A 23203-nucleotide genomic window follows, 5' to 3' on the forward strand; every position below is an offset into this window, starting at 1 on the left:
TGGAAAACCTCCCTGGTCTTTGTGGTTGCATCTGTGTTTGAACTTCACTGTTCGACTGAGGAACCTTACAGGTAATTGTATGTATGGGGTACAGAGATGAGATAGTTATTAAATAATGATGTCAAACACTGTTAATGTACACAGAGTGAGTCCATTCAACTTATTATTTGACTTGTTATGCAAATGTTTACTCCTGAACTGTTACTTAGGCTTTCCATAACAAAGGGGTTGAATACTTATTGACTCAAGACATTTCAGCTTTTCATTTTTCATTTGTAAAAATCTCTAAAAACCTAATTCTATTATGGTGTTTAGGCCAGTGACACAAAATCTGAATTTAATACATGCGGAAAAAGTCAAGGGATGTGAATACTTTCTGAAGGCACTGTAGGTTACTAAGCTCGCTTGCTAATAAACAATTTAACCCTGCAGGCTAACTAACCCGATATATAGTATATGTTGCTGTTCTAGCAGCAGCATGAATGAACAGGGAGTGCTGCTGCTCTTGGAACAGAAATGTGTTAACCACAGTAGATATTGCTGTAACGAGCTGGGTCAGATCTGGATGGAGTCGGGTGTGAGTGAACACACCGTGTTTGGACACATTCAGCTCATCATACAGAGGGAGACCACCTGCCAGTAGTTTTTGTTGTAGATCTTGTGTAGTAATGATCAGTAGTAATTCAGTTGTACTTTTTCATGAGGGAGACAGTATGTCACAACACACACTCACTCTATAAACAATTGTTTCTATTTAATCTAAATAAATGTCTGTAAACTCACTCATGACACAAAATACGGTGCCTGTGTGGTTAGTGCTGCCGACCCTGGCACACATGTATGGCTTAGCATATGTATCAATTAGAATGTCTCCCTTTCCCTCTCCTTTACCCTCATCCCAATAAAATAAATAAAACCCCACAAATACTGTGTGTACAGTGTGTGTGTGTATGTATGTATATATATGCTACCATTTGGGGTCACTTAGAAATGTCTTTGTTTTCATTGAAAACATACATGAAATTAGTTGCAAAATGGGAAATATAGTCAAGATGTTGACAAGGTAATGATTGATTTTTAATTGAAATAATAATTGTGTCCTAACTTTGCTTTCGTCAGAGTCCTCCATTAGCTGCAATTCCAGCCTTGCAGACCTTTGGCATTCTAGTTGTCAATTTGTTGAAGTAATCTGAAGAGATTTCACCTCATGCTTCCTGAAGCCCCTCCCACACGTTGGATTGGCTGGATGGGCACTTCTTACTTACCATACGGTCAAGCTGCTCCCACAACAGCTTGATAGGGTTGAGATCTGGTGACTGTGCTGGCCACTCCATTATAGACAGAATACCAGCTGACAGCTTCTTAACCTAAATAGTTCTTGCATAGTTTGGAAATGTGCTTTGGGTCATTGTCCTGTTGTAGGAGGAAATTGGCTCCAATTAAGCGCCGTCCACAGAGTATGGCATGGCGTTGCAAAATGGAGTGATTTGCCTTCCTTCTTCAAGATCCCTTTTACAAATCCCTGTACAAAACTCCCACTTTCCCATCACCAAATCAGACCATCACATCGCCTCCACCATGCTTGACAGATAGCGTCAAGCACTCCTCCATCATCTTTGAATTTTTTCTGCATCTCACAAATGTTCTTCTTTGTGATCCGAACACCTCAAACTTAGATTAGTCTGTCCATAACACTTTTTATCTTATCTTCCTCTGTCCGGTGTCTGTGTTCTTTTACCCATCTTAATCTTTTATTTTTATTGGCCAGTCTGATATGACTTTTTCTTTGCAACTCTGACTAGAAGACCAGCATCCCGGAGTCGCCTCTTTACTGTTGACGTTGAGACCGGTGTTTTGCGGGTACTATTGTGAGAGGCGTCTGTTTCTCAAACTAGACACTCTAATCTACTTGTCCTCTTGCTCAATTGTGCACCGGGGCCTCCCACTACTTTTTCTATTATGGTTAGGACCAGTTTGCGCTGTTCTGTGAAGGGAGTAGTACACAGCGTTGTACAAGATTTTCAGTTTCTTGGCAATTTCTTGCATGGAATAGCCGTCATTTCTCAGAACAAGTATAGACTGATTTGTTTCAGAAGAAAGTTATTTGTTTCTGGCCATTTTGAGCTGGTAATCAAAGCCAGAAATGCTGATGCTCCAAACTCGTCTAAAGATGGCCAGTTTTATTGCTTCTTTAATCAGAACGACAGTTTTGAGCTGTGCTAACATAATTGCAAAAGGGTTTTCTAATACCAGTTAGCCTTTTAAAACGCTAAACATTGGAACACAGGAGTGATGGTTGCTGATAATGAGCCTCTGTACCCCAATATTCCATAAAAAATCTGCCGTTTCTAGCTAAAATAGCCATTTACAACATTAACAATGTTTACACTGTATTTCTGATCAATTTGATGTTAAAAACAATGACATTTCTAAGCAACCCCAAACTTTTGAACGGTAGTGTGTGTGTGTACATATATTTATACATATACATATACACATATATATACACACACATATGTATATACAGTGCCTTGCGAAAGTATTCGGCCCCCTTGAACTTTGCGACCTTTTGCCACATTTCAGATTTCAAACATGAAGAATCAACAACAAGTGGCACACAATCATGAAGTGGAACGACATTTATTGGATATTTCAAACTTTTTTAACAAATCAAAAACTGAAAAATAGGCGTGCAAAATTATGAATACTGTTGTGCATGTTTTGTTAAAACATTTTGGATTCAGACTTCACCCTCCCTACACCTCTGAATTAAATAGGATGCCTGTTCAATCACTCTGCTGGGAGTTTACCTGATATTTTGATTTGTTTATTCTACATTGCCACTAAAATAAACCTTTTTAAAGGGTTCTTCGAAGAAATTATAGGGGTTCCCCCACAGTTTCAATTTGAAGAACCCCTAAAGGATACTCCAGGAACCTTTTCTGTGTGTAGTTGTAAAATGATTATACCATTGATATCGTTAAAGCGAAACCTAAACAGCCGATGAGAAAAGGTTAAGTGGACAGTGTGTGATGACATACATCCTCCACTCTTATCTGGACTAAAGAGAGAATCATTGACAGTAACCAACATTATGTTACGACAAATGAGTGAGGAGGTGTGGAGTCAGGCGCAGAGAGCAAAAGATGTGGGAAAAAACACGCTTTCATGTCCAGGAAAAATAACATGAACAAAAGTAGGAAATCAAATGATCAGAAATAATAACGGACAGCGCGAAACCCAAAATACAAACAAAATACACTCAAACACAGAACAGACGAACAAGCCCACACGAAACAGAAGCGGGCTGAACAAACTATATATAACCCCACCCTAACAACCAAACAAGAAACAGGTGATACCAATCAGACAAAACCAAAGGAACACAGAACAACGGATCGGTGATAGCTAGTAGACCGGCGACGACGACCGCCGAGCGCCACCCGAACAAGAAGGGGAGTCCCCTTCGGTAATATTCGTGACAGTACCCCCCCCTGACGTGCAGCTCCCGCAGCGCGCCGACGCTGGCCCCGGGGACGACCCGGGGGCCGAGGCGCCGGGCGATCCGGACGGAGGCGATGGAACTCTCTCAACATTGATGGATCTAGAATATCCCTCACCGGATCCCAGCACCTCTCCTCCGGACCGTACCCCTCCCAGTCAACGAGGTACTGCAAGCCCCTCACCCGGCGTCTCGAGTCCAGAATAGCTCGTATCGTGTACGCCGGGGACCCCTCGATGTCCAGAGGGGGCGGAGGAACCTCCGGAACCTCACGTTCCTGCATGGGACCAGCTACCACCGGCCTGAGAAGAGACATATGAAACGAGGGGTTAATACGATAATACGAAGGAAGTAATAATCGATAACAAACCTTGTTTATTCTCCTCAGGACTTTAAATGGCCCTATACACTGCGGACCCAGCTTCCGGCAGGGCAAGCAGAGGGGCAAGTTTCGGGTTGAGAGCCAGACCCTGTCCCCAGGTGCAAACACGGGGGCCTCACTGCGGTGACGGTCAGCGCTCTTCTTCTGCCTTACACTCGCTTGGCGTAATGACTCTTGGACAGCCCTCCAGGTCTCCTTAGAGCGCTGCACCCACTCCTCCACCGCAGGAGCCTCAGTCTGGCTCTGATTCCACAGTGCCAGGACTGGCTGGTACCCCAACACGCACTCAAATGGTGACATGTTGGTAGAGGAGTGGCTTAGTGAGTTCTGGGCTATTTCTGCCCAGGGAATATATCTCGCCCACTCCCCTGGCCGGTCCTGGCAATACGACCGCAGAAACCTACCCACCTCCTGGTTCACTCTCTCCACCTGCCCATTACTCTCCGGGTGATACCCTGAGGTCAGGCTGACCGAGACCCCCAGACGTTCCATAAATGCCCTCCATACACGGGAGATAAACTGGGGGCCCCGATCAGAAACTATATCCTCGGTAGTGCCGGAAGACATGGGTGAAAAGAGCTTCCGCAGTCTATAGGGCCGTAGGGAGACCGGGCAATGGGATAAGACGGCAGGACTTAGAGAACCGATCCACAACGACCAGGATCGTTGTGTTACCCTGAGAGGGGGGGAGGTCAGTAAGAAAATCCACCGATAGATGGGTCCACGGCCGTTGTGGAACGGGAAGAGGTTGTAATTTACCTCGTGGCAGGTGTCTAGGAGCCTTACTCTGGGCGCACACCGAACAGGAGGAGACATAGAATCGCACATCCCTCCTCAAAGTGGGCCACCAGTACTTCCTCTGAAGACCTCACACTGTCCTAAAAATACCTGGGTGACCCGACGAGGGTAGACAATGAGCCCATCGAATCAATTGATCACGAACGGCAAGCGGCGCGTACCTACGACCCTCCGGACACTGTGGAGGCGCAGGTTCCTCCCTTAGCGCCCGCTCGATGTCCGCGTCCACATCCCATACTACTGGTGCGACCAGCTTAGCTGCCGGAATGATGGGAGTAGGATCGATGGACCTGTCCTCAGTGTCATAGAGTCTTGACAGCGCGTCGGACTTAGTGTTGAGGGAACCTGGTCTATACGAGATAGTAAAAACGAAATCTGGTGAAATACATGGCCCACCTTGCCTGACGAGGATTCAGTCTCCTAGCTGATCGGATATACTCCAGGTTACGGTGGTCAGTCCAGATAAGGAAAGGGTGCTTAGCCCCCTCAAGCCAGTGTCTCCACACCATCAGGGCCTTAACCATAGCCAACAACTCCCTATCCCCCACATCATAATTCCGCTCCGCTGGCCCGAGTTTCTTCGAAAAAAAGGCACAGGGGCGGAGCTTCGGTGGCGCACCCGAACGCTGTGAGAGCACCGCTCCAACCCCAGCCTCGGATGCGTCCACCTCTACTATAAACGCCAAAGAAGGGTCCGGATGCGCCTACACCGGCGCCTCAGTGAACATCGCCTTCAACTTACGAAAAGCTCCGTCCGCCTCTGCTGACCACTGTAAAGGCACCGGCCCCCCCTTCAGCAGGGAGGTAATAGGGGCAGCTACCTGACCAAAACCCCGGATAAACCTCCGGTAGTAATTGGCAAACCCCAAGAACCACTGCACCTCCTTTACCGTGGTCGGAGTCGGTCAATTACGCACGGCCTTTACGTGGTCACCCTCCATTACCAACCCAGAGCTGGAAATGCGATAACCCAGGAAGGAAACTGATCGTTTGGAAAACCCACATTTCTCTGCCTTCACATACAGGTCATGCTCCAGCAGTCGTCTAAGAACCTTGCGCACCAGAGATACATGCGCAGTGCGTGTAGCGGAGTAGATCAAAATATCGTCAATATACACAACTACACCCTGTCCGTGCAGGTCTCTGAGAATCTCATCCACGAAGGATTGAAATATAGCTGGAGCATTCTTTAAACCATATGGCATGACGAGGTACTTATAATGGCCAGAAGTAGTGCTAAATGCAGTTTTCCACTCATCTCCATCCCGAATACGCACCAGATTATAAGCACTCCTGAGATCCAGTTTAGTGAAGAACTGCGCTCCGTGAAATGATTCCACTGCCGTAGCAATGAGAGGTAGTGGGTAACTAAAACCCACCGTGATGGAATTTAGACTTCTATAATCAATACACGGACGCAAACCACCATCTTTTTTCTTCACAAAAAAGAAACTCGAAGAGACAGGTGACATGGAGGGCCGAATGTACCCCTGTCCCAGAGCCTCGTGATATAAGTTTCCATAGCCACCGTCTCCTCCTGGGACAAAGGATACACATGACTCCTGGGTAGTGCAGCGTTACCCTGGAGGTTTATCACGCAATCCCCCTGCCTATGGGGTGGTAATTGGGTCGCCTTCTTTTTACTGAAAGCGATAGCCAAATCGTCATACTCAGCTGGAATGCGCACGGTGGAAACCTGGTCTGGACTCTCCACCGTTGTCGCACTAATGGAAACCCCTACACACCTGCCTGAACACTCATCACACCACCCCTGGAGAGTTCCCTGTTTCCACGAAATCGTAGGATTATGAATAGCTAGCCAGGGAATCCCCAGCACCACTGGAAATGCAGGTGAATCGATAAGGAATAAAATAATTCGCTCCTTGTGATTCCCCTGCGTAATCATCTCCAACGAAATTGTGGCTTTCCTCACCAGCCCTGACCCTAATGGTCGACTATCTAAAGAGTGCACGGGAAAAGGGGGGTCTACTTTTACTTATGGAATCCTCAACCTCTGAGCGAGTCCGCGATCTATAAAGTTTCCAGCTGCGCCTGAATCTACCAGTGCCTTATGCTGGAGAGAAGGAGAATAATTAAGGAAACAAATTAATAAGAACATGTGACCAACAGGAAACTCTGGGAGAGTGTGGTGCTTACTCACCTGGGGTGACCGAGGAGTGTTCTGCCTGCCTTCTCGATTCCCAGATGAATTCCTCCAGCACCGACCAGACGTGTGCCCTCTCCGGCCACAACTGGTACAGGAGGAGCTTCCTCCTCCGATCTCCCTAGACGCGGTCCCTCCTAGCTCCATCGGGATAGGAGCAGGAGGGTCAGGAGGTAGAACTGACAGGACCCTTTCAGAACGTCCGCGAGCAGCTAGCAGATGGTCCAACCGGATCGACAGGTCTATCAGTCCATCCAGGCTAAGTGTAGTGTCCCGACAGGCCAGCTCCCTGCGGACGTCCTCTCTCAGGCTACACCTGTAATGGTCTTTCAGGGCCCTGTCGTTTCACCCTGCTCCAGCGGCCAAGGTCCGGAACTCCAGCGCGAAGTCCTGCGCGCTCCTCGTCCCCTGTCTGAGATGGAACAATCTCTCACCCGCCGCTCGACCTTCTGGAGGGTAATCGAACACGGCCCTGAAACGGCGGGTGAACTCCGGGTAATTGTCCTTCGCTGAGTCGGGCCCGTTCCAGACCGCATTAGCCCACTCCAGGGCTCTACCCGTAAGGCATGTGATTAGGACCCACGCTCTCTCCTCGTCCGAGGGAGCCGGCCGAACGGTGTCCAGGTAGAGGTCTAGTTGAAGCAGGAATCCCTGGCACCCCGTCGCTGCTCCATCGTACTCCCTCGGAGGCGTAATGCGCAGAGCGCTGGAACCGGATCCAGATGGGGGAGATGGTAGAGTTGCTGGTGGGAGGGTCGGTGGGGTAATAGGGAGACCATTCCTCTCCCAACGATCCATCCTCTCCATCATTTGATCCATCGCTGATCCTAGACGATGGAGGATGGACGTGTGATGAAGGACTCTCTCCTCCATAGTGGGAAGAGGAGTGGTCGCTGCTCCTGCTGACTCCATATTTTGGTGCGGGCTTCTGTTACGACAAATGAGTGAGGAGGTGTGGAGTCAGGCGCAGAGAGCAAAAGATGTGGGAAAAAACACGCTTTAATGTCCAGGACAAATAACATGAACAAAAGTAGGAAAACAAATGATCAGAAATAATAACGGACAGCACGAAACCCAAAATACAAACAAAATACACTCGAACACAGAACAACGGATCGGTGATAGCTAGTAGACCGGCGACGACGACCACCGAGCGCCACCCGAACAAGAAGGGGAGTCACCTTCGGTAATATTCGTGACACATTAGAGATGTTTACCTATAGATTTTCTAAATAGTTAAGGAACTATCTTCTGTAAATATTATATTCTTTAAAAGGTTCAAAAAATTGTAATTCAAGTCATACAGATATGATATCCGTTTAGAATGTTGTCATTGAAGCTTGTCAATATTATAATTTTTTTAACACTGGAATTGTTGTCAGGATACCACGGCCAAAGTGATATGCTGTTATGGAAATAGGAGACAAGTGATAATGGTTTAACATGGACCTGATGTCTCTTTACATTGTGCACTTCACAAGATGTAAAGTTTCAACTCATTTATATAGAAAAACTGGAAGCCAGTCTGTCAGTTTCTGGCACTCCAAGGATGATGAGAATAGATAGGGGGGCTCTTTCCTATGAAGACTGGAGGTGTGTTTGTGGTAACTGGGGTAATTGGGGTGTGAGATGTGGGTGTGGAAGAGGGTGTATATTATAAACTGATAAATAAAGCAAAAAAGCATGTAAGATTCATGTCCTGGATTAGAAATACAACCATTTTGTTAGGGTCCTCCCACCTCCAGATCTCTAAATTGTGCCGGCCCAGTCTGTGCTATGTCCCTCTTTTTTTACTGCTGTAACTTCCAGTATAGGAGGTATACCACTCCCCTCCATACCTGCTTTAATATAATCAGTGGTGTTCAAATACTTTAAAGTACTACTTAAGTAGTTATTTTGGGTATCTGTACTTTACTATTTATATTTTTGACAACTTTTACTTCACTACATTCCTAAAGAAAAGGATGTACTTTCTAATCCATACATTTTCCCTGACACCCAAAAGTACTTGTAACATGATAAATGCTTAACAGGACAGGATAACTGTCCAATTCACGCGCTTATCAAGAGAACACGTGCTCATCCCTAATGCTTCTGATTTGGCAGACTCACTAAACGTAAATGATGTCTGAGTGTTGGAGTGTACCCCTGGCTATCCATACATTTTTAAAACAAGAATGGTGCCATCTGCTTTGCTTAATATAAGGAATTTGAAATTATTTATACTTTTACTTTTGATACTTAAGTATATATTCAACAACTACATTTACTTTTGATACTTAAGTACATATTTAACAACTACATTTACTTTTGATACTTAAGTACATATTTAACAACTACATTTACTTTTGATACTTAAGTATATTTAGAACCGAATACTTTTAGACTTTTACGCAAGTAGTATTTTACTGTGTTACTTTCACTTTTACTTGAGTAACTTTCTATTAAGGTATCTTTACTTTTGCTCAAGTATGACATTTGGGTACTTTTTCCACAACTGATCATTCCACCTGACATTTGGAAGGAATTGCATGTTATTGTCCTTTGCATGTAGGCCCAAAGACAATGTCTCACTCTTTCGCTTTTGTGGCCGTCTTTTGCTAAATGACGCAGACCATCTCTACCTGTGGTAATAGAACCAAAGAAAACAGTAGAAATAGCAGAAGGCCTGCCAAGTGATTAGGCACGCGATGGTGTCTTGGTTTCCCTGGAAATACCTCGACATATAGTGCCAAAGAATTGTGAAGTCAAACACTCCCTTTCAACATTTAGGGTCACCAGAGAATACAGAGAGCCCATGAAGTTAAGTGTTTGTTTAATATACATAAATATTGATATATAATTTGTACATTTTTTTATAAACAATGTATTTATTTGTTACGTTTGACTGTGTGAAACCAAGTAGTATTAACAAATACATGTCTGTCACTGAATAACCTCATTGGATAGTGAAAAAAACACACCAGTCTCTTTCATAATGTCCATAAACAATAAAAGCTAATTGACCAACATTTCTGAAAATGGATATAGACAGTTTTGGAATGAAACTTACATTTATTCCGTCTGTTTTCTGGCTGTTTTGCATACACTTTTCATTCGAATAAAACACACAATCCAAACCAACATTTGAAGGCAAGTAGGCAAAATGTAATGTGAGGAATTCTGAGGTTCATTCATATTTCAAATAAGGTTATAGTTACTGTACAGTACATATTTGAATTCAGAAAGAGTGGGAAAATCATAAGTAATTTAGGGCAACATTCTATTTTGGAAAAATAGTAAGAATGCCTGCTACACATCTTTGACAATGATTAAACACACTATCCAAACCAACTAATCTGAGAGCAAGTATACTGAGTAGACAAAGTAACACAATTGAATTTGTTGAATTTATATACGGTTCATAATGGTTATTTACATTTCAAAAATATGACTGTTACTGACCATCTTTTCAAATGGATAGAATGACAGAAAACCATCAAATATAAGTGAAGGAGTGACTTGGTGCAACATTTTAGTTTGGTAAAATAATAACATAACAAATACAATATTTAGCCTATAAATCCTGATATATTAAAAACATTGTACATTTCAGTAAACAAACCGAAATGTAATTGAAATTGGAAATTGGAATTGGAAGTCTGAAAGCATGGAATGTCAGCTTTACAAAACACATCCCGTAATGTTCTCAAGCTGTCTGACTTGCCAGTCGATACCTGTCAAACCCACCGTCCTTCATAAACCACAACCTTTACTGAACCATTCATTTCGCTAGAAGTCCTTATTGATTTGATGTCTCTTGTTACATAGTTGTTGCAAGCCCTGTACCCACCCACTGAACAAAACAATTAGATATACCTTAATTCCAAGGAAAAGTGGTGACGCAGTCAATCATTCTTAATCCAACTGTATAAAAAGCTCAAGGACACGAAGGGGGTTATTTTACCTGACGCCTCCAACTCGGAAGAATGCACTTTAACCTCCCAGGACGCATCGCCAAACTATCTCTCGCTATGTCCATTGTAGCCAGTCGTAGTAGTAGCCGTAGATACCACTCACTTAGCGGTGTCGGTTCGAGTGGCCTCAGTTTGTACGAAACGGGATGCAGTTTTCCAAAGGTTTGGGAGGCGGTAGGTCCCGCATGAGTGTGTCCTCTGTTGGGAGCAGTCGTGCGCCGAGTGTATATGGAGGTGCCGGGGAATATGGCACCCTTATCTCTCAGTCCTATTTCTCCATGGACGGGCCAGGCCAGATCACTATCGGCGCCAAAGAGAAGAATACCATGCAGAATCTAAACGACCGTTTGGCCACCTACCTGGAAAAGGTAAGGAAGAGTGACGGGAATGTACAGTAGATGGAGATTACCCGCGCTGAGCAATATTACGCACGGCCTCGATTATGAGCGGAGATCGAAAGACAAGGCAGAGTGATCACGCTTTTCAAACCACAACATATTCGATGATACAGAAAAATGTTACGAGAGGGTGATCTTTAATCTTTTTATAAAGCTTTTTTTGTTTTCAGTAAACCCTTTCATCAATACCATCCAGAATGTTCAATTAAATGGGATAATACAGTAGGCTGCAGCCAATGGTTTACTTCATATTTAGATTTGTTTTATTCTGCTTTGCCACTAAAACCATAATAAACGCTGACAACTCAAATATTTTGTTATTATTAATAAAAATATTAGGGGAGGGGGTAGTTCAAAGTTCTTCAAAGGTTTCTTTGAGGATCCATTAAAATGAGTTATTTGAAGAACTTGTATTGGTTCCCCCACACTTTGTATTTGAAGAACCCCTAAAGGATATTCCAGGAGACTTTTCATTTTAGAGTGTAAAAGAGAAAATGGACACAATTAAATGGATATCGATCAACAAAGAGCTAAGAATAAGTAGGCTATAAGAATATGTTGAAGGCGAGCTGTATTGGGTGCAGATGACTGAACTGATCACTTGTGTCTGTCTCTAGGTATACAAAGGTATGCCAATTAGTATTGGTATGTTATGCAGATCACATGTATCATCCTCCTCCCTACCTACCTCTCCTCCTTATCTCTTCAATGAAAATCCCATAGGCCTCTACATTATGGACAAGGTTATGTGTTTGAAAAACTAGATCAAAACAGCTTTTTCATTCACATTTACCACAAAAACCAAGGTATGAATACTGTCGTGCATGTTTTGTTTAAACATTTTGGATTCAGACTTCACCCTCCCTACACCTCTGAATACAATAGGATGCCTGTTCAATCACCATGTACTGCAAAATCCTTCTGGCTGTGGATACGGAGAACGTCAACATGCCAGAGAATAAACCCACTGGACTGGAGGCTCTGCTGGGAGTTTACCTGATATTTTGATTTGTTTATTCTACTTTGCCACTAAAACCAACCTTTTTAAAGGGTTCTTCGAAGAAATTATAGGGGTTCCCCCACAGTTTCAATTTGAAGAACCCCTAAAGGATACTCCAGGAACCTTTTATTTTTAGAATGTAGTTGTAAAATGATTATAATAGTGATATCGTTAAAGCGAAACCTAAACAACCGATGAGAAAAGGTTAAGTGGACAGTGTGTGATGACGTACATCCTCCACTCTTATCTGGACTAGAGAGAATCATTGACAGTGACCAACATTAGATATGTTTACTTATAGCTTTTCTAAAAAGTTAAGGAACTATCTTCTGATATTATATTCTTTAAAAGCTGCAAAAATTGTCATTCAATTCATACAGATATGATATCGGTTAAGAATGTTGTCATTGAAGCTTGTCAATATTATAATTTTTTTAACACTGGAATTGTTGTCAGGATACCACGGCCAAAGTGATATGCTGTTATGGAAATAGGAGACAAGTGATAATGGTTTAACATGGACCTGATGTCTCTTTACATTGTCCACTTCACTAGAATGTAAAGTATCAACAAATGTACATAGAAAAACTGGAAGCCAGTCTGTCAGTATTTGGCACTCCAAGGATGATGTGTTAAGGTTTTTTTCTTCCTCTGAAGAGGAGGTGTAGCAGGGATCGGACCAAAATGCAGCGTGGTTATCTTCATACATCTTTAATAAAGATAATGACGATACAATACAAAACAATAAACGTAACGTGAAAAACCTAAACAGCCTTATCTGGTGCAAACAAACACAGAGACAGGAACAATCACCCACGAAACACTCAAAGAATATGGCTGCCTAAATATGGTTCCCAAACAGAGACAATGATAAACACCTGCCTCTGATGGAGAACCACTCTAGGCAACCATAGACTTACCTAGACAACTCTACTATATCACAATCCCAAGACCTATAAAAACCCCAAGACAAAACACACCACATAAATAACCCATGTCACAGCCTGGCCTGACCAAAATAATAAAGAAAACACAAAATACTAAGACCAGGGCGTGACATGATGAGAATAGATAGGGGGGCTCTTTCCTAGGAAGACTGGAGGTGTGTGTGTGGTAACTGGGGTGTGTGGAAGAGGGTGTATAGTAGAAACTCAACTTTTAAGGGAAATAAAAGGATACTTAAGGCAAAAAAAGCATGTTAGATTGATGTCCTAGAATAGAAATACAACCATTTTGTTAGGGTCCTTCCACCTCCAGCCCTCTAAATTGTGCTGGCCAAGTCTGTGCTATGTCCCTCTTTTTTATATTTAGAACCAAATACTTTTAGACTTTTACGCAAGTAGTATTTTACTGTGTTACTTTTACTTGACTAACTTTCTATTTACTTTTGCTCAAGTATGACATTTGTGTACTTTTTCCACCACTGATCATTCCACCTGACATTTGGAAGGAATTGCATGTTATTGTCTTTTGCATGTAGGCCAAAGGCAATGACTCACTCGTTCGCTTTTGTTGGGGTCTTTTGCTAAACGAGGCAGAACATCTCTACCTGTGGTAATAGAACCAAAGAGAGACCTATAAGACAACAACATTGCAAGGCAGCAACACATGACAACACAGCATGGTAGCAACACAACATAACAACAACATGGTAGCAACACAACATACATAGTGAGGACAATGACATAGCATGTTTTGATCATTTATTTTCAATTCCATTATGTTCGAGATTATCTAATGGGAGAGGGCTGATTCTCATAACGTGATGTGTTACGCTCCAAATGGCACCCTATTCCCTATGTAGTGCACAACAGGGCCCACAGGGTCAAATGTAGTGCTCTATATAGGGAATAGGGTGGCATTTCAGATAGACCCATGAACTGAACTTTTTATTTTTATTTATTTCACCAAGCAAGTCAGTTAAAAACAAATTCTTATTTACAATGACGGCCTATCCCAGCCAAACTCTCCCTTAACACAGATGACGCTGGGCCAATTGTGCAGCGCCTATGGTACTCCAAATCACGACCGGTTGTGATACAACCTGGGCTCAAAACAGGTTCTGTAGTGATGACCCTAGCCCCACTGCAATGCAGTGCCTTATACCACTGTGCCACTCGGGAGCCCAAATGATTCCCTCCACTCCCTGTGTACACAGGTGCGCTCTCTAGAGACAGCTAATAGTAAGTTGGAGCTGCAGATCAAGGAGTTCTACGAGATGAGATCACCGACTCACAAGAAGGACCTCCGTGGGTTCCATACCACCATCTCAGACATCCTCAACCAGGTACTTCTGGGTAATGTAGTCTTAATGTAGCGACTCACTGGGCACACGCTGGTTGAATCAACATTGTTTCCATGTAATTGCAATGTAATTATGTTGAAACAACGTGGAATAGACGTTGAATTGATGTCTGTCACAGTGGGAAGGGTGGTGAGGATAGGATTGAGAAGACGCCAACAGCTTTGTGAATGAAGAGCGTCACTAGTATGAATTAGATAAGTGATAGATTTGAGGTATAATTCCTATTGTCTCTCAGTATTTCTCTTGTTGATTGTTGAAAAACATGTTCTGTTGTAAATTAATGAAAAGTAGACATGAACCAGATCTGTTGATGTAAACACATGATATCTATACATAGTTTACTCTGTTATTACATCCCATTGACTGTGGCTGTCCTCCTGTTCCTAGATCCAAGCCAGGTCTGTGGAGAACTCTCAGATGATCCTGCGGGTGGATAATGCCAGACATGCAGCTGATGTCTTCAAGATGAAGTAGGTGCACTTCCTGTTTGTACTGTACACAGCCTCTGTGAGTGTACTGATTCTGTTTCTAACTCTTGGCCTATAGGTTTGAGATTGAGTAGATCCAATCCTCCCAGATCTACAGAAATGTTTATGGGGTTAGGCAGGGGCTATGAATCAGTTTATGGTTGGGCAAGTTGTATCTTGGTTTGTTGTGAGAAGGAACTAATTAATCCCTCTTCTTTCCTCAACCCCTGTAGGTTAGAGACGGAGGCTAACATGCGTATGAAGATAGAAGGGGATGTGGCTCGTCTGAGAGGAGTCCTGTACAGCTTTACACTCACCAGAGCAGAACTGGAGATACAGATTGAGGGGCTGAAGGAGGAGCTGGTCTACCTCAGGAAGAACCACGAGGAGGTAATTTCTCCTCACACACTCAAGTCGTAACACTTGTGCTGTTGGCTGAAGTCTCAATGTGCCAGGACAGCCACATGTGGTTTTTCATTTGGACACAATGGCTTCCCCTGTAGTTTTTGCAAAGTTATCGCATTGAATGTATTTATCAATTCTCAGTGGGTTTGAGATCTTTCCATGTTTGGCCACAAGGGGGCAAAACTCACCCACAACAAATCTAGGGCAATTTCACTGTTATTAGTACTCAAATATATAGTAACTCATTGCTTTCAGGTGCTTTTGCCCTTCACTGTGTATACGTAAACTACAAAATCCCAGGTATTATAGAACAATTTGTCCCCCTTTTCATGTTGTTAGGAGATGCATTTGATGCGGACGCAGCATTGTGGTGCTGTGAATGTGGAGATGGACTGTGCTTCCTCAGTGGACATGAGCAAGGTGCTGGAGGAGATGAGGACCCAGTATGAGGGCATGATAACGAAGAACCAGAGAGATGCTGCCAAGTGGTTTGAGAGCAAGGTGAGACAACCTCTGAAAATAGGACAGGGGGACTCGAAAGATGTGGGCCTGGGTCCCTGAATGTGTTTTGTGAGAGGCACAATTGACATGTATTTTGTCAAGTGGTACTATACTTTTGACTAATATGGTGTGTGTGTGTGTGTCAGGTGGAGGTGCTTCAGAACCAGATCACCACCAGCACCACAGAGGTGAAGAACTCTCAGGCTCAGGTGACCGACCTGAAGAGGACCTTCCAGAGCCTGGTGATTGAACTACATGGCCTGCTCACTCAGGTATGATGTCAAACCATCTTTGTGAATCTGCATCCCTAAACATATAGCATTTCTCTTTACCCTACCTCTGTTCCTAAAATATGGAATTAATTTAGGTCTTAAAAGAACAGTACACTCCAAAATCAAAGTTTGTTAGATGTTTTCAGACTTCCACAGTGGTCTAATGTCAAGGTGTTCTAACACCTTTATGCACACCAATCTAACTATCTCTACCCTTCTTCATCTCCCTCTTTATACATTTCTACTACCCTCTCCTTCTTTCCTTCTCCATTTTCTTCATCCCTTACAAACATAAACACATTCCTAGAAGGGGTACCTGGAGCAGAGCATCGTTGATATAAACGGCCGCCACGGCTCCCAGCTGAGCCAGCTGCAGGTTTGTATCAACAGAATGGAGGAGGAGCTGCAGCAGCTCAACGTCAGCATCCAGCAGCAGGCCTCTGAGTACCAGATCCTCCTGGACATCAAGATGAGGCTGGAGATGGAGATCGCTGAGTACAGGAGGCTGCTGGATGGAGAGGGACTCAGGTGAGAGGTGATAATGGAGGGGCAGGAAAGAAGGAGGGAGATGGGATGGGGGGATGACAGCTGTTTGTTGGCACCTCATTGCAAACAGAGGTGGAAAACGTACTCAACTGTCACACTTCATAAAAAGTAAAGATACCTTAATAGAAAATGACTCAAATAAAAGTAAGTCATCCAGTAAAATTCTAATTGAGTAAAAGTCTAAAAGTATTTGGTTTAAAATATACTTAAGTATCAATGGTAAAAATGTAAATCATTTCAAATTATTAGTATTTATATTATATATATTATTTTAGTTATTAGTATTAACCAGATGGCACCATTTTCTTGTTTTTTTTTCCCAGAAAGCTAAGGGCACTCAGACATCATTTACAAACAAAACATGTTGGTTTAGTGAGTCCGCCAGATCAGAGGCACTTGGGATTACCAGGAATGTTCGGTTGATAAGTGCGTAAATTGGACTATTTTCCTGTCCTGCTAAGCATCTAAAATGTAACGAGTACTTTTGGGTGTCAAGGAAAAGTACAATATTTTCTTAAAGGAATGTAGTGAAGCAAAAGTAGTCAGAAATATAAATAGTAAAGTAAGGGAAGGTACAGACACCCCCAAAATATACTTCAGTATTACTTTAAATTATTTTTACATAAGTATTTTACACCACTGATTGCAAACTAGTAGATCAAGATGTGTGTTGGTGAGTTTAGCTGACCGTAAGTCTTCTTCCCCTGTATGTCTACCAGTAGGCATTTGGACACCAGACAGGAGGTCAGGAAGGTGATTGTGGTCGAGAAGATCCAGGAAATACAACAAGTCCAGGAAGTGGTGGAAGGTGAGCAAGCAGGAGAATAATTAATCAAATGAATGAATCAATGAAAGAATGCATTCCTTTTTGGTGGCTCTTTCCACAGAGTATCATCCACACATGCAGAAGCGGGTGAGGGTGATCGTGGAGGAGATGGTGGATGGGAAGGTGGTATCCACCTCAGTAGATGAGAAGGTCCAGGATATGAACTAACTGAGAAGGCCAGATAGTTCCGGAATCTGGTGAAGCGGTAACAGACCACCCATACCCCTGGACCACACATACAACTGATGAGTCGGACGTTTACATATACCTTCGCCAAATACATTTAAACTCAGTTTTTCATAATTCCTGACATTTAATCCTAGTAAAAATTCCCTTTCTTAGGTCAGTTAAGATCACCACCTTATTTTAAGAATGTGAAATGTCAGAATAATAGTAGAGAGAATTATTTATTTCAGCTTTTATTTCTTTCATCACATTCCCAGTGGGTCAGAAATGTACATGCACTCAATTAGTATTTGGTAGCATTGCCTTTAAATTCATCATATAAATTCATCAAATAAGAATTTGTTCTTAACTGACTTGCCTAGTTAAAAAAATAAAATTGTCTATTTGGAAGACCCATTTGTGACCAAGCTTTAACTTCCTGACTGATGTCTTGAGATGTTGCTTCAATATATCCACATAATTTTCCTTCCTCATGAAGCCATCTATTTTGTGAAGTGCACTAGTCCCTCCTGCAGCAAAGCACCCCCACAACATGATGCTGCCACCCCCGTGCTTCACGGTTGGGATGGTACTCTTTGGCTGGCAAGCCTCCCCCTTTTCCTCCAAACATACAGAGATGGTTGTTATGGCCAAACAGCTCTATTTTTGTTTTATCAGACCAGAGGACATTTCTCCCAAAAGTACAATTTTTGCCCCCATGTGCAGTTGCAAACCGTAGTCTGGCTTTCTTTGTGGCGGTTTTGGAGTAGTGGCTTCTTCCTTGCTGAGAGGCCTTTTAGTTTATGTTGATATAGGACTTGTTTACTGTGGATATAGATGCTTTTGTACCTGTTTCCTCCAGAATCTCCACAAGGTCCTGTGCTGTTCTGGGATTGATTTGCACTTTTTCCACCAAAGTATGTTAATCTCTAGGAGACAGAACGCTTCTCCTTCCTGAGCGGTGTGGCGGCTGTGTGGTCCCATGGTGTTTATACTTGCGTACTACTGTTTGTACAGATGAACGTGGTACCTTCAGGCGTTTGGAGATTGTTCCCAAGGATGAACCAGACTTCTGGAGGTCAACCATTTTCGAGGTCTTGGCTGATTTATTTAGATTTTCCCATGATGTCAAGCAAAGAGGCACTGAGTGTGAAGGTAGGCCTTAAAATACATCTACAGGTACACCTCCAATTGACTCAAATGATGTCAATTAGCCTATCAGAATCTTCTAAAAACATGACATGCATCTTTGGAACTTTCCAGGCTGTTTAAAGGCACAGTCAACTTAGTGTATGTAAACTTCTGACCCACTGGAATTGTGATACAGTGAATTATAAGTTAAATAGTGTATCTTTAAACAATTGTTCATATAGAAAGTAGATGTCTTAACTGACTTGCCAAAACTATAGTTTGTTAACAAGAAATGTGTGGAGTGGTTGAAAAACGAGTTTTAATGACTCCAACCTAAGTGTATGCAAATTTCTGACTTCAACTGTATATGTATGCAAATATATTTCATGGTCGCATACTGTAATATGTCCCTTTTGACAGGATTGCATCAGCTGAATGATAACTGATGTAATTTACTCATGTTACCTAATAACTCTTATATGGCTCTATCATATGGCCAATTGAATATTATTTCTAGAATGTGTTTTTCCCATTGTTCCAATCATTGCCACCAGGTGGCATTATCTCATTTAAATATCTTTGGGTAGCCCAATTAAAAGTGAAAATGATCTCATTTGAGTAAATTGAAAACAGATTGGTACAGTTACATAAGTGACATCAGGGAAAATAAGATTTGCTTCATCAGCTATTATAAAGGTATTTTAGCTCCATTGTATGAATGTTCTCTGTACTCTAAGACAGGTTTAAAGTTCATGTTCTGTAGACCTATGACACTGACGCTACATGATACATTTGGCTGTGGATTAAATCTAGATGTCAATGCATTTCAGGACACTATCATTATTTAGGGTCCATTGCTGTCCTCTAAAAAGTTTAAAAGAAACACCTTTGCAGATTGTATGAGGCCAACACACATACTGTACCATACATTATATGAGCAAAACACTCATGGGAGTTTCACTTACTCAAACATGTTCTCAGAGCAGAACGGATTATGATTGGTCGCATCAGGCACCCAATGAAAATGGAGAGGAGGTGGAAGGAGGCACAGTGGCGACTTGCCATTCACGGTAGATCGGGCAGAGCAAGAAGAAAATGTGCCTTTTTTTGCATGTTATTTTGGCATAAATACGTGTCACATATCAGTTTGCGAACAATGTAAAAAATATATATAATTTAATTAATCAAGCCGCATACAAACATGGTCTCTTTTTTATTTTCTTGAGTAAGGCAGCTCCAAAATGCAGGTGTTCCAGGCCGAGCTCAGTGCTTTTTGTGGTGGTGGGGCATGCTAAGCAGACAATAGGAGCATTGCGCCGTGATTGGCTCAGTGTTCTGTCATTCATGGGGACCTTACGTAGTCGCCAAACTTAAGTCCTTAGAAAGCGTAGATAGCCCTTTGGGTTCTGCCATAAAGTTATATTAGAAGTGCCCTTCCAAGAAGGCTCAAGGTCATTGGCCACAGAAATTACATCAAATCACGTTATATGTACAGAAGCTTTGATTGGACTCATCATGTCAACGTCTTACTTTCACAATCTTAGCTAGCAGTCATCATCATGAATCAAGTCTATTGGCAAATCCTTTTTATTCCTTGTCGTATGAAGAGAAATAATGAAGAGAAAATATAGATAAAACGTATTGGTGCTCATTGGCCACTGGACGTAAACATTACACAACAATTTTGGTAGATCGCAAATTCAACAATGAGTGTTTTGTAAGGAATTGGTGACAGTGGCTAACTGCAAGCATTGCAACTGGGAAGTTGGGAATAAACAGCCCAAACTGGGAAAATACGTTTTGAACGGTCATACAACTCGGAATTGTAAATCCAGCATCTTTTTCTTTGATGACAAAATTTGCCCACGAAGGACCGCCGCGCCACATTCCTGTTTAGGCACATCACAACAACGTGAGCCCAAAAATGTCTTATGCTGCTTCATAAATTACGTAGGATGCCAGAGAGATATGTATCCCGTAGCTAAGAAGGTAATACTAGGTGTATGTTTAGTAAGCTAATATTAACTAGAAAAACTCATTTTAGAACTCATTTTTTACATGTAGTATTTAATCAATACTTTCGCCTAACTGGAAACAGGACATTAATGCACAAAATGAAGAACTTGCTATATTCAAATGAACTTGTTTTGCTTATTTGCTGATCGCTCCTGCACAATTGCGTGTCTTTGTGAGACGCAGAGTAGGTGAACGGATGATATCCGCATGTGTGGTTCCCACCATGAAGCATGGAGGAGGAGGTGTGATGGTGTGTTTTTTTTTTGCGGTGACACTGTCAGTGATTTAGTTAGAAGAAGTCACACTTAACCAGCATGGCTACCACAGCATTCTGTGGCGATACGCCATCCCATCTGGTTTGCGCTTATTGGGACTATTGTTTGTTTTTTAACAGCACAATAACCCAACACACCTCCAGGCTCTATAAGTGCTATTTGACCAAGAAGGAGAGGGATGGAGTGCTGTATCAGATGACCTGGCCTCCACAATGACCTTTTTTGTGGTTTGCGATGAGTTGGACTGCAGAGTGAAGCCAACAAGTGCTCAGCATATATGGGTACTCCTTCAAGCATTTTGGAAAAACATCCCAGGTGAAGCTGGTTCAGAAAATGCCAAGATTGTGCAAAGCTGTCAAAGCAAAGGGTGGCTACTTTGAAGAATCTAAAATATATTTAATTTGTTTAACAATTGTTTGGATACTACAGTACATGATTCCATATGTGTTATTTCATAGTCTTGAAGTCTTCATTATTATTCTACAATGTAGAAAATAGTCAAATTAAAGAAAAACCCCTGAATGAGTTGGTGTGTCCAAACTTTTGAAAGGTACTGTAAGTATTCACACCCCTGAGTCTGTCACGAATTCTGCCGAAGTTGGCGCCTCTCCTTGTTCAGGTGGCTTTCGGCGGTCGTCATCACTGGCTTTCTAGCTGCCACCGATCTACGTTTCTTTTTCCATTTGTTTTGTCTTGATTGTACACACCTGGTTCCCATTACGTTACAATTATTTCCCTATTTAACCCTCTGGTTCCCATGATATTTTGTGCATGATTGTTCTTTGTCTAGTGTTTTTAGTCCTCTGTGTTATGGTGTGTTTTCCCTGCGTGGAATTTATGGTTGATTACTTTCCGAGTAAGGTATGTTATTTTACTCAGTTCTGTGTCCTGCGCCTGACTCTGTACTCACCTCTGCATACTGATACATGACAGAGTCAATAGTTTGTAGAAGCACCTTTGGCAGTGATTACAGCTGTGAGTCTCTAAGATCTTTCTACTCCTCGATTGTGCAATATCTGCCCATTATTCTTTCAGAATTCTTCAAGCTCTGTCAAATTGGTTATTGATCAACTCCAGTGTATATTTGGCCTTGTGTTTTAGGTTATTTTCCTGCTGAAAGGTGAATTTGTCTCCCAGTGTCTGTTGAAAAGCAGACTTAACCAGGTTTTCCTTTAGGATTTTGCCCATGCTTAGCTCGTTTCCATTCATTTTGATCACACAAAACTCCCAGTCCTTGTCGATGACAAGCATACCCATAACATTTATGCAGCCACCACAATGCTTGAAAATATGAAGAGTGGTACTCAGTGATGTGTTGTGTTTACTTTGCCTCAATCATAATGCCTTCTATTAAGGACATAAGGTTTGTGGTAGGTTAACAAGCTAGCTTGCTAGTAAATACTTTTGCTGCGCTAAGTGAAGTTTGAGTCAACTGGGTCTCTAAGAGCAGAACTGTCAGTACTAGCCATCAACACAGTCAGTTCCACATTCCTCTTTCCACATTTTCCTACATGATTTTATTCCCTATTAATGATGTTGTGTACTTGTGACCCATGTGAAATGCACTTAAAATAAAACTTGAGTTACTAACGTGTCATTATTTCCTGACTGTTAAACATTCATTATTGAGTTGGTGAGGATCAGATGATATATGTTGGGTCGTCTTTTTTTCTCCTAGGCATGTAACGAGCTGGGTCAGATCTGGAGGTAGTCAGGTGTGAGTGAGCACGCCATGTTTGAACACGTCCGGCTCATCATAGAGAGGTTTTGTGCAGATCTTGTGTAGTAGTAATTCAGCAGTACTTTTTCACGAGGGAGACCGCCTGCTTCGACTGTATGTCACAACACACACTAACTCTAGAAGTAATTGTTTTCTAAATCTGACAAAGCCTGAGAGGATCTGCAGAGAACAATGGGAGTAGGAATTAATCTTAATCCTGTATTGATGCTTTGCCTTTTTGATGGTTCATCTGCGGGCATAGCGCAATTTCTTATAAGCTTCCCGGATTAGAGTCCCGCTCATTGAAAGTGGCAGCTCTAGCCTTTAGCTCGATGTGGATGCTGCCTGTAATCCATGGCTTCTGGTTAGGATAT

General features: G+C 42.4%; 1 protein-coding gene across 1 annotated transcript; it reads left to right on the forward strand.

Annotated features, from left to right (window-relative positions):
* The first annotated feature begins 10871 nt into the window (after positions 1-10871).
* On the forward strand, positions 10872-21050 carry LOC135538319 (keratin, type I cytoskeletal 42-like). Its single transcript, XM_064964238.1, has 9 exons — positions 10872-11170; positions 14359-14487; positions 14893-14975; positions 15206-15362; positions 15717-15878; positions 16025-16150; positions 16458-16678; positions 17416-17504; positions 17584-21050. Exons 1-9 carry the CDS (start codon positions 10949-10951, stop codon positions 17688-17690), a joined length of 1296 nt encoding a protein of 431 aa, XP_064820310.1. The 5' UTR covers positions 10872-10948; the 3' UTR covers positions 17691-21050.
* Positions 21051-23203: the final 2153 nt, after the last annotated feature.

The sequence above is a fragment of the Oncorhynchus masou genome, chromosome 5 (genome assembly GCF_036934945.1).
Source record: "Oncorhynchus masou masou isolate Uvic2021 chromosome 5, UVic_Omas_1.1, whole genome shotgun sequence".
In the NCBI taxonomy this organism is placed as follows: Eukaryota; Metazoa; Chordata; class Actinopteri; order Salmoniformes; family Salmonidae; genus Oncorhynchus; species Oncorhynchus masou.